The sequence below is a fragment of the Fukomys damarensis genome, unplaced genomic scaffold (genome assembly GCF_012274545.1).
Source record: "Fukomys damarensis isolate Sample0158 unplaced genomic scaffold, DMR_v1.0_HiC HiC_scaffold_25, whole genome shotgun sequence".
In the NCBI taxonomy this organism is placed as follows: Eukaryota; Metazoa; Chordata; class Mammalia; order Rodentia; family Bathyergidae; genus Fukomys; species Fukomys damarensis.
The window spans coordinates 32,531,573-32,543,610 of record NW_022900937.1 but is presented as its reverse complement, the minus strand read 5'-3'; the positions used below and the strand labels follow the sequence as shown (position 1 = coordinate 32,543,610).

General features: G+C 50.9%; 1 protein-coding gene across 2 annotated transcripts in view; it reads left to right on the top strand.

Annotated features, from left to right (window-relative positions):
* Cpsf3 (cleavage and polyadenylation specific factor 3) overlaps positions 1–12,038 on the top strand; it is a 24,056-nt gene that overhangs the window by 5,981 nt on the left and 6,037 nt on the right. For both annotated transcript variants that reach the window (XM_010629076.3, XM_010629075.3), the window contains 10 exons: positions 125–253; positions 941–1,118; positions 2,027–2,116; positions 3,161–3,311; positions 3,958–4,133; positions 5,365–5,523; positions 6,715–6,861; positions 8,133–8,285; positions 10,034–10,142; positions 11,360–11,458. In XM_010629076.3, the coding sequence (XP_010627378.1) occupies positions 125–253; positions 941–1,118; positions 2,027–2,116; positions 3,161–3,311; positions 3,958–4,133; positions 5,365–5,523; positions 6,715–6,861; positions 8,133–8,285; positions 10,034–10,142; positions 11,360–11,458 (1,391 nt within the window). The remainder of the gene's footprint in view (positions 1–124; positions 254–940; positions 1,119–2,026; positions 2,117–3,160; positions 3,312–3,957; positions 4,134–5,364; positions 5,524–6,714; positions 6,862–8,132; positions 8,286–10,033; positions 10,143–11,359; positions 11,459–12,038) is intronic.

Genomic DNA, 12,038 nt, shown 5'->3' with positions numbered 1-12,038 from the left:
AAAAAAAAAAAAAAAAAACATTTTTTGTTGTTGTTGTTGTTGATGCTTGAGCAACAATTTTATTACCTATAGTCCACGGCGAATGGTGCTTTAAGAATCTCCCCGATTTCCTTGTTTCCCAAAGTTTCCACTTGGATCACTGTGGCGCTTTGCCCTGGTTTCTGCAGAAGACAAGCTTCAAAGGAAGGACGTTCATGACTCACGCCACCAAAGCCATTTACAGATGGCTTCTCTCGGATTACGTCAAAGTCAGGTGAGCCACCTGACTGCCCCTCAGTCCTGAGACAGACTGTCCAGTGCTTCAGCCGCAGGCACTCCTCGGTCTCCAGGATGGCGGGAGTGTAGGCGTTCGGCAACAAGCTGCTAAACACGTGTGTCGGCACCTTCTGACTATTTTGTCTGTGTCCTTGTTTTTCTCTGTACCGGGGATCAAACTCAGGACCTTGCGTGCTTGTGAGGCAGGTGCAGTGCCCCTGAGTTAAATCCCAGCCCTATGTCCTTTTCAGTTTTGGTAAACTTCGTGAGCTGTAAGTGTGTTAGAAATGTACTGTAAAGCTGGCCTGTCGTCCCAGCACTCAGGAGGCTGAGGCAGGAGAATCACTGCAAGTTCCAGGCTAGCCTGGGCTACATAGTGAGTTCAAGGCCAGCCTGGATTACATAGCAACCCTGTCTCAGAAAAACAAAGAAAAGAGTACTTTGTCGTAATTTACTGTTAAGTTTTACTAAAAATGGAGAATACTTTGAATTTATTGCCTAGCTTTGTGGTTATGAACACCAAACAGTTTTATTATAATCACAAAGTAAAAAAAAGAGAGGTTCTAAATAGCACACGCCATACACTGTATTTTAGAGAAATACCTTCATGGTTGTGTCACCCACTTCTTTGAGTTCAGACTTATTAGGAAGTGATAGTCTTAACTCTTTTGTTGACCTCTTACAGCAACATATCAGCAGACGACATGCTGTACACCGAGACAGATTTGGAGGAGAGCATGGACAAAATCGAAACGATCAACTTTCACGAAGTGAAGGAGGTGGCGGGGATCAAGTTCTGGTGTTACCACGCCGGCCACGTGCTGGGAGCTGCCATGTTCATGATCGAGATCGCAGGCGTGAAGGTGCTTCCTGGCCCAGGCCCTGTGTCCCGAGAGAAGTCAGCGCCGCTCGGCGTGGTGGGGATACCGCATCCCAGCACTAGCGAGGCTGAGGCAGGAGGATCACAAGTTCAAGCAATTTAATGAGACCCTGTCTCAAAATAAAAAAAGTTTAAAAAAATGAGTCAGAGATGTAGCTCAGTGTGAGGGCCCTGGTTCAATCCCCAGTACTAAAAACAAACCAAAAACCCTGTGAAAACCTGGGTGAGCTAAAAGGTTTTGAGACTCTGGCACAGGATTCCGCATTTGGCACAACTATTAAAAATACTCTCCAACTGGAGTCCGGAGGTATGGCTGGCTCCCCCGAGTTCTGTAGGTGACTTAGCCATGCAGAGCTGAGCTGAGCACCAGTCTCCTCTGGGCCGCCTTCCCAGGGGAGACTCTGGTGTGCCGAATCACACAGTGTATCAGCAAATCTTTCTTGTTTGCCTCAGAGCATAAAAAATGAGCAGGAAGGGCCGGGGCTTTAGCTCAGTGACCTGTGCCTGCCTCACGAAGTCCTGCATTCAATCTCTGGTACCGGGGGTGGTGGAATGAGCAGGAAATAACCCAAGTGCAGGTTCGGGATGGGAAGCAAAGCCCACATCCTCTCCCCCGGGAGCCCTTCCCACTGGCGGGTCCTCACTGAGGCAGGCGCTGCCCCTCCTTCTCTAGTGTAGGGTTAGCTTTGGGGATGTGGTGCGCACGGTGGTCAGGGACCCAGCAGGTCACACATCTTGACTTGGACACAAGCATTGCCCCCAGAGCTCCTCAGGTATAGCCTCTCTTTTTAAGTTGAATTTTGCTGTTAGAGTTCACAAAATTAACACATTCACTAGCAAAATGACCCCTAAATCCTGAGTGCAGTTTTCTCTTTCTGTATCTCTTCGCAGCTTTTGTACACCGGTGATTTCTCAAGACAGGAAGACCGACACCTGATGGCGGCTGAAATCCCCAACATCAAGCCAGACATTCTGATCATCGTAAGTGGGAGCGTGCTGTGCTGTTGTCGGTGTCATGGAAGCCGAATTTTTTCTCGTGGAAAAAAAAATCAGTCTTGCATTCATAGTGTGGCTGGATGTAAGCTTTGGGTTTTCTTTGTACGAGAGTTTGTTTTTGGCTGCTCTTCGCATCACTGCTTGGCCTCTTTGCTGGCCCGCGGTGCCAACCCTCTGGGGTTTGGGGCATCGGGCTGGCTCTGGCCAGTGGCTTTTGAACTGAGGCGTCCCTCCCTGTCTCCTGAACATTTTGCTGTGAGAGTTGCACCTGTGTGTCTGGGAGTGCCTTCGAGGCTGTTGGGAAACACTGCCCCCACTGCCTCTGCCCCGGTGCCCGTCTTTGTCCTCTTACACGCCTGCACTGCTTGTCACGGCGCATTCTGTGTCCCAGCTGCATGGTCGGTTGCAGGTCCTTTGGAACCAAGGAGGGGAATTGTGGGGCCCTGAAGGCGCAGACCAGAAGCTGCGTGTTGGTGACTGGCAGTGGCTGTACATGAGTGCCAGGTGCACTTGGCTCAGGGTGAAAAAGCTATGTCTCCCCCTGCCCCTCCTGCAGCCCCCAGCCACCCGTGAGGGTCCAGTGGCTGTCGCCATGCAGAGTGGCTTCTGTGTGACCGCGCCTGGTCCACCCAGCACGGAAACCGACCTCACTTAAGGGAAGTTGTGTTCCCAGCAGCAGGGAGTTGAGAGCATGGACACAGTAGACTGACCGGGTCACTCTGCGCAGGGCCCTGAAGGGCTGCGCATCTGCTGAGTCCCCTGGGAGCTGGTGGGCCCCTCGGGGAGGCCCTTGAACAGAGGCAGAAGCGGCGGTGGCAATGGCCTGCCAGCCCAGGGTAGCGAGATCATCTTGGGGAGAAGGTGCATTTCTGTGCCCACATAGACTGTCCGCTCTCCCATTGTCTGAACCCCTCGTTAGATCTCAGTGTGGCATCTTACTTGCTGTCCTTTCTGACGGTGCGACATCACTGCTGGAGTTCCTGAGGCTCACGGCCTGGTCCTAGTTTGATGCGTCTCGTCTCTGTTTAGGAATCGACCTACGGAACCCACATCCATGAGAAGCGCGAGGAGCGAGAGGCAAGGTTCTGCAACACCGTGCACGACATCGTCAACAGGGGTGGCAGGGGCCTCATCCCCGTCTTCGCACTCGGAAGGGCTCAGGAGCTGCTCTTGATTCTAGGTATGCGCGTCCTCCGCCCTGGGGAGACGACAGACCTTGCCTCCTTCTCCACAGGTGACGTGAGGGCCTTGGAGGAGTTGTCGCAGCGCTCCCGGCTCGGCTCCTTCATTGAGAAGCGGGGCTTGGTGCCAGCAGCCTTGCGTGTGTAGCTCTGAGGAAAGCGCTAGAAGTGACAGCTCCCAAGCGTTCCCTCTCAGGCTGCTGTGGGAGGACAGGACAAGCAGTAACCCTGCTACACTAGGAGAGTGGCAAGCAAGGAAGGTGGAAGGAGTGACCCTGGGCAGAGCAGATCTGTGACAGGGAACGGACATTCCGGAAGCCTGTTTTCTAAATCTGAGTCCAGTCCAGTCTTCTGGTCTGGCTTGGCCCTCTTTTCTAACGGCCAGTCCTCTTAGTCCTTAGGAAACTTAAATTGAAGTGCAGAACCAGTGACGTGCCCAGCAGAGGAGGTTAGGACAGTGAACCGTCTCCCTCAGCTGCCCAGGCTGGGCTTCAACTTTCAATTCTCCTGCCTCCGCCTCCTAGGGTGCTGGGATGACAGGTTCACACTCCTTAAAATCTACTTGTGTCATGCTTTATCGTGGCCATCTGAATGTTTAAAGCTGTAATGATGAGTGTTGACAGGTCCCCTGGCTTCTCCCTCCAGACGAGTACTGGCAGAATCACCCCGAGCTGCACGACATCCCCATCTACTACGCGTCGTCCTTGGCTAAGAAGTGCATGGCGGTGTACCAGACCTATGTCCACGCCATGAACGACAAGATCCGGAAGCAGATCAACATCAACAACCCCTTCGTGTTCAAGCACATCAGCAACCTCAAGGTGAGTGGCCGCACCTGAGAGCCGGGTGGGTGTGGCTGTGCCTGCACCCACCTGCAGGGGGCGCCTCCAGCATGGCGAGCCGCACCAGCTGGCACTTGCCTCAAGTCTGTGCATGTAAGTCATAATTTCTAGCTGCTAAATAACTTGCATCGCTCCTGGTAGAGGAATAGAAGGAAAATGTCTTGGTTTCGTATTAAGTTTCTCTCTTGTTCCTTGCCTTATTGATGAGCTGTGCAATCTTCATAGGTGAAACTTTCCATGTGTTCACTTTTCAAGAGAATTCGGTACAATCTGTGTCAAATTCACTAAAAATGTGTTGTTTTGCCCTCGTTGATATTTGAATTATGATGAAATCATCCGTGTCCAAGATAATATAAATCAAAAGTGGTCTTCAAGGACCAGGCATTTAGCTCAGTGGTGCTGCACCTGCCGCAAACTACAAGGTCCTGAGTTCGATCCCTGGAGGAAAAAAAGCTGCTCAATAAATTGTCTAGTTGTAAATAGAGTGCTCTGGAAGGCTGATTTTTTAAAGGTAATTGCTTAAGAATTAGAGCCAAGGTTTTCCTAGAAACAGTGTTAAACTTTTTTTTTTTTTGGTTCTGGGGATTGAACTCAGACCTCACACTTGTCAGGGCTAAATCCTCGACCCTTAAACTTTTGATCAGATTCCAGGCATGCCCAAAATACTTGGACGTTATACAAAGCTTTTGTGAGTCATTGGGAAAATTCTTTCAGGGTTTTGTCTTGGATGGGTAGAAACCCACTTGATTCTTTAGGTCTCTGCCTGCTGCCTGGTCCTGGTGGCACTTTAGCTACACATACGAAGTGTTTCTGGGCGGATTTTGTGGATTTTTTGTATTTTTAGAGACGGGGTCTTGCTCTGTAGTCCAGCCTGGACTTGAGCTCACTATGTAGCCCAGGCTGGTCTTAAACTTGCAGCAATCCTCTTGCCTCAGCCTCCCAAATGCTGGGGTGACAGGTGTGCACCCCAACGCCAGGCTCCCTGTAGAAAGTTTTGAGGATCACTGTAAACTCGCTGCTCTTGGCTCCTTTAACTTCCTGTCATTGCAGCCTGAATCATTCAGGAACTTGGCCGCTGCACTGCCATGTCTGCTAGTCCCTGTAAGGTCGCTTTGGCCACGTGGTCAGTCCCGTAGCTCACTTCCTGTGATTGTGTCACAATGCTTGTGGGCCTGGTGGCTGCCGCGCTCTCATAGTGCCTGTCTCGTAGAGCATGGACCACTTCGACGACATTGGCCCCAGCGTCGTCATGGCCTCGCCAGGCATGATGCAGAGCGGCCTTTCCAGGGAGCTCTTCGAGAGCTGGTGCACCGACAAGAGGAACGGCGTCATCATAGCGGGGTACTGTGTGGAAGGGACGCTGGCCAAGGTCAGTCAGGGGTCTCTGGGTCGTGCCCCTGTCAGAACCGCAAAGGCAGTAGTGTCCCCACATTCTTCCATGGAAGTGGTTCCTAAATGACCACATTCTGGTTGTGATAGGCGAGGAGCAAGGTGGTCGTAGGGCTGAATGATGGAGACGCTCAATGGAATGAGAATTCCCGGATGTATCAGAGCGTTTCAGATTGGTAGACTACAGATACATAGCTTGTAACGTATTCCCTTTTATTTTAATTTGTTTTTGGAGACAGGGTCTCTGTCTATAGTTTAGGCTGGCTTTGAACTCACTGTGTAGCCCGGGCTGGAATTGAACTCGTGGCCATCCTCCTGCCTCAGCCTCCTGAGTGCTGGGATCACAGGAGTGCACCACCACGCCCGGAATATGTTCTCTTAAACAGCTGTAAAATGTCCATGCTCCATTGGTATAAAATGGCTAATGCCGGCTGTTAGCAGTGTAGATGTTTTAGAAAATGTGTGTAAAATTTTAGAGGTAACGTATAGATGTCCAGGCATCACATTCTCTTGTCTTCTTGCCAATAGTGTTCGTTTTATTTATTGCTTATTCATGTATTTATTCACTTACTCTTGCAGTGCCAGGGACTGAACCCAGGGCCTTGCACTTGCTAGCCAGGCATTCGAACACTGAGCTCCATCCCCAGCCCTAGTTTTGGTTTCCTTCTGAAATAAGATCTCATCAAGTTGCCCAGGCTGGCCTCAAACTTGAAAATCCTCCTGCCTCAGCCTCCCACACAGTCTAGCTGAGAACACAAGCAGACATCACTGCATCCAGTAACATCTGCTGTCTGTGTTTTGAAAAACACGTGACTGTTCCTTTTGCTTGTTTGCATAACTACCTTACTGTACCAGCACTTTAGAATGTGTTAGAAAATAGATTTCCAGAGCAGGGGTAAACCCTGACGTGTGGGACGGGGTTCCAGAGCAGGCGCGGGGAGGGCAGGCTGGTCTTCCTGTCCGAGCCCACATCTGCACGGGCAGCAGCTGGTCCTCTCACTGACTGCGGTGTGACTGTGCTTGGCGCTCAGGAACATGTTGTGGGACACCCCCAAGTCAGCCAGCCAGAGGCCTGCGGGTGGGCAGAGGGCACCTGGCTGCGGGGACGTGAGGACGCCTCCGCTTTTCTAACGGCGCGATTCGTTTGTCTTCTTGTGTTTGTCTCTGGCAGCACATCATGTCTGAACCCGAGGAAATCGCCACCATGTCCGGACAGAAGTTGCCGCTGAAAATGTCTGTTGACTACATTTCTTTCTCTGCTCACACAGATTACCAGCAAACCAGCGAATTTATCCGCGCTCTGAAACCACCCCATGTGGTGAGTCTGTAACCTTGCTCATGGGGTTCAGGAGGAACGTGGACCCTAAAAACTGCAGCACTGGCTGCAGACAGCACTGGCTTCCGCCTTCCTGGCCCCCCCGAGCCCGTGCCTCTCATTCTGCCTCCTCCACCCACACCAGCTCCACCACCCGGACCAGCCCAGGGCAGTGTCCTTTCTGTTTTCTGCCACCTCCCAGCACCACAAGGGCCAGGCCCAGGAAGGTGACCGGTTTGCAGCTCAGGTCCCCTTCCGGCAGCACCTGCTGTAGTCCGTGGTTAATCATACTGCTGATGAGAGCAAGGAGAGAAGAGAGGGTCGTGTGAGAGCTCCAGATTCAAACAGATGCAAGTCACGCTACTCTGTGACATGTTTGTAGTTTTCAGTTTTGTGGAAGTGTTGGGTGGGCTTGGGAAGAACAGTCTGTACTGCTGATTGGAAGAACACAATGGAGCTTGTGTCTGTGGAAAACACAAGACGTTACCTTTCGGAAGGCACTGAAAAGTTATTGTAGAGGAGATGGCCTTTTATGAGTTCTCGTTTGTTGTTGGTAAGATCTACGTAACTTAACATTCGCCATGTCCAGCCATGTCGGTGTCTGATTCAGTGGCCCTAGCGGCATTCGCAGTCACACAGCTGTCCCCAACTTTGACCTTCCAGCCTTTTCCTTACTCCAGAGAGAAACTCTAAGCAGGGAGCCCGTCCCTTCTCCGCCTCGGGCGGCCCACTTCCTGCCTCTGTAACTTTGCCCATTCCCGAAGTCCCACGTGCGAGGGTCGGACACCCTTGGGGGGTTTGTAAGGCTCACCCGTGTCACAGCCGGGGCCGGAATTCCCGAATTTCCGCCTCTGTGGCCCCGTAACCTCCGCTGTAGGGAGATGCACCAGCTCTGGGCTTCACTTCCCTTTCCAGTCGGTGTGGGTGCTGACTCACTGTGGCTGGGATTCCTTTTCTTTGGCTTTTATTCAGCACCAGGAATCGAACCCCGGTCTTCACACTGACCTGCACCCCTGGCCCATCGTCGTTTTTATTTTGAGACAGTCTCAGAGTTCCTGGGGCTGGGCTCCAACTACAACCCTCAGCCTTCTGCCCCACCACACCTGACACATAAGGCTAGATCACAAGGGCTTCTATACAATTTTGATGGGCTGGAGGTCATTAAGAGCACTAAAGTTTCCTGGCTGCAAGCACACTCTGCTTCACGACTCGGGGCAGGAGGCCGGTGGAGCAGTGTTCATCTGAGCGATGTCTCCCTGTGCTCTTCTCTGCAGATTTTAGTGCATGGAGAGCAGAATGAGATGGCCAGGCTGAAGGCAGCGCTTATTCGCGAGTACGAAGACAACGACGAGGTCCACATAGAGGTGCACAACCCTCGGAACACAGAGGCCGTGACCCTGAACTTCAGGGGAGAGAAGCTAGCCAAGGTGACTGACGGCGCCTCACCCCGGCCATGGGTTTTGCTTCAGGGAGCAAGATTTGTTGCTTGCTTTTGTTTGAGACCCGATCTCGCTACATAGCCCAGGCTGGTCTCAAGTTGGGATCCTCTTGCTTCAGCCTCCTGATTGCTGGGCTCACAGGTGTGCCCTGCCCTGCCCGACAGGAAAGAATATTCTTAAGAAAAATAGACCTTTTTTTTTTTTTTTTCCATTTTTAATCCAGCCTAGATTGTAGATGTCTTGGTGTTAATGCAGTTGTAAAGTACAATTTTAATGCACTTTCTTTCTGATGCTCAGAGCCTTCTGTTGAGCTACATCCCAGCTCATTTTTGTTTTGCGTTTGTGGACAGCGACTTGCTCAGTCTCTGAATTGCCTAAACTGAGCTCAGACTCTTCTTCCTCCATGACTCCTCTCCTCGTGTGGGGTCTGCGATGCACGTAACACATCACAGATCTTTTCCCACCCCCCCTTCCCCTTCCTCCATCTCCTGGTCACCTCCCTTTTTGCCACAGATTTGTTCTGTGTCCTATGATCTGCCTTTCAGAAAATAGACCTTCATTAATGATATGGAGACAGAGTTCTTATTTCTGTCTCCTTGGCGCGCTCGGGATTTTACCCGGGTGTTTTTGGGCCTCTTTCGGTTCTCCTGTCATCTCCACAGGAAACCTTCAGCGAGATGAGACCTCTGCGTTGGAATCTGATCGCCTTTAATGCTTTTCCCCACCTGCTTTTCCTTCCCATGGCCGAGGGGGAACAGAGCCCATCTGCTGTTCCCCACGTCCAGCAAGATGCTGTCCCCTGTGTCATTTCCCTGAGCATCCAGAGCCAGGCCGGTGTGCTGTTGGGGGTGATGGCGTGTGTCAAAACTGAGAATTCATCACTGGATGGCAAAATGCAATATTTTTAGAATTTAAAATTGAAATAGGTTTAAAAAAAAACCTTACCTGAGGGACCCAGGATTTAGCTCAGTGGTTCCACCGCCTGCCTCATAAGAGCAAAGGCCCGAGTTCAATCCCCGATACCAAAAGAAACAAATAAAAAACCTTACCTGGGATTTTCAAGGGATTCCAGACAAATCTGTGTTTTTATCTCTCTTGATCAAAAGTCTTTTTCAGATGTTTGTGTGTCTCTCTGTCTGTGTGTCTGTGTTTCCTGGGGGTGGCCAAAGAAGGACCGAAAGTAACAGCAGCCCTAGGTTGGTTGTTCCCGCCTCGAGCATCACCTGTTAAGTCAGCCTCCCAGCAAAGCCCTTTTCAGAAAGTCGCAGGCGGTGCGGAGGAGAGGGCCCTGGGCAGCCTTGCGACACTGCGCTGTCTCCACTCAGAGCTCCGAGAACCAGGATGTCTCGACCTGGCTGCCTTGCTCTGCTGTGTGCCAGTGGAGTGGCCTTTATCTCCTGAGTCCATTCCTTTGTACTCAGAGAGTACAGTACTAGTAAGGGTGGGTTTCAGCCAGGTGTGGGGACGCACACCTGTAATCCCAGCCGTCTGGGAGGTGAGGCTGAGGCAGGAGAATTACAGTTGTCTAGGAAACTTAATAATTTGGCGAGACCCTGTCTCAAAATAAAAAATCAGCAGCACACTGGGGGTGTGACTCAGTGCTAAGGCCCTGAGGTCCATCCCCCAGCTCTGCAAAAAAAGGTAAATGGTTTGAATTTTTCATGGCTAAACTCCTGTGCTGTTTATAGTTTCAGCGTCTGATGGTCATCATTTTGATTCTATTTGTTTCTCCATAGGTCATGGGCTTTTTAGCAGACAAAAAGCCAGAACAAGGCCAGCGGGTCTCAGGAATTCTTGTTAAGAGAAACTTTAATTATCACATCCTTTCTCCTTGTGACCTGTCCAGTAAGTACACTCTTCTCTACCAATTATAACTTGATTTTAGCATTGGAAGAAAAATCTATAAAAACTCCTCTCCATCTAGCGGCCAAAATTTAAATAACAACCACATAATAAAAAAGGAACTGGTGAAAGTAATCTAAGTAGCTTTGTGGAAACCGAAATCCCCTCTGAACTACTGAAACAATAGGAAAAGTATTTGTGAAATCAGTTTTCCTCCTCCCCAGAACAAATTCACCCTAAGGCAGGTGGCCTCTCCTGCTGGCCTAGGGCAGCACAGCAGGGTACTTGTATTTTATGAAGTGCCTGCCCTTCCCCAGAGCATTTTGTTCTTCAGAGACTGGAGTTTGGGGGTTTACTTCCTTTGTTTGCTTTGCTTTTGTTTTTTAAGACAGGGTCTGCTGTGAAGTTGCAGCGATCTTCCTGCCTCAGCCTCCCCAGTGCTGGGATTGGGGGTTTTGTTTTGTGCTAGGGTCAAGCCAGGGCCCTGTGCTGTGGGGCACGTGGCACCCAGCCCTGCATGGCTGTCCACTTCCGTCACTTGCTGGCCTGTCTGCCATTTGCCATTCCAGAAGCATGGTCAACAATGGGGACATCCTCTTTCATCACTTTTTAATTAAGTATTTATTTTTACGGTTTAATTGACCAGTGCTTATTTCTCTTTGGCATCCATGCTTTTTGAAGGATTCCTCCCCGTCATCATAGAATTTACTTATTTATTTATTTATTTATTTGTGTTATTTTCTTTGTTATCGTTGCCTTGGGACCTCTTTGGGAGGAAATAGTGCTAGCCTCATAGCCTGAGACGAATGTATGTAAGCTGAGGCCCTTGCAGAGAGGAGAAAGTGTGCAGGGGCTGGAGGGGATGTTTCAGTGTATGAGCTGCCTCTTCTCCGAGTTTGCCTGAGTCACTCGGCGTGTGGCACGGTTGGCACACACTCTGCACTCAGCCTGGTGCCGGCGCCAGGATGGGAGGGGATGGGGCTGATGATGCCCAGCGCGCTCTGAAGCCTGGGTCACAGCGGCTCCAGACAGGCGGGACGGCGTCCCGGGTGAGGGCATTTCCTGTGACCGGCTGGGGGCAGCAGGGAACCGTAGGTGCATCTCGACAGAATGCGTTCTCGCTGAGTGTACATCTGTGTTTCCGCCCTGCTGTGTGTTTGCTGCTCCAGTTGTGTGGGCCTGGCATGGTTTCTGACAGTGCTCTCCTCGCTTCCTCTTAGACTACACCGACCTGGCCATGAGCACCGTGAGGCAGACCCAGGCCATCCCCTACACCGGGCCCTTCCACCTGCTGTCCTACCAGCTGCGGAAACTGACCGGTGCGTGCTGGAGCCCGGGTCGCACGTCATCCTCTCCAGTGAGGCAGACCTGTGCCAAGGAACAGGTGTCACCTCCTTTGGGGGCTGTCTCAGAGTTCAGTTTGCCCTGCACCTGTCACCTTTAGGAGACAGCATGGCCCAATCATACCCCTTCCTGCATAATTCCAAAAGTATCAGTAGTCTTTGTTCCTTGTGTATAAAATCTGTTTTATTGACTACGCCTAAGATTTTACCTCATTTTCTCCTTTGCTCAATGAAAATTATTTTCCTGGTTCTATCGGTACCAGTCTGGAGAGCAGGTTTTATTTTATTTGTTTGTATTTTTCTAGAGCAGGTATTATAAGAGCTCATAGCCATTGTACAAAGGCCACTGAGAGAATAAACCTGTTCCATCTGCACCGGGTGTGGTGGCGCACACCTGTGATCCCAGCACTCAGGAGGGAGGCTGAGGTAGGAGGATCGCTGAGAGTTTGAGGCCAGCCTGGGCTGCACAAGACCAGCCTGAACTCCGTGGTGAGGCTCTGTCCAACAGCAAAAAGACAAACCTACACCTTCTGGTTTTGCCTTTTTTTTTTTTTTT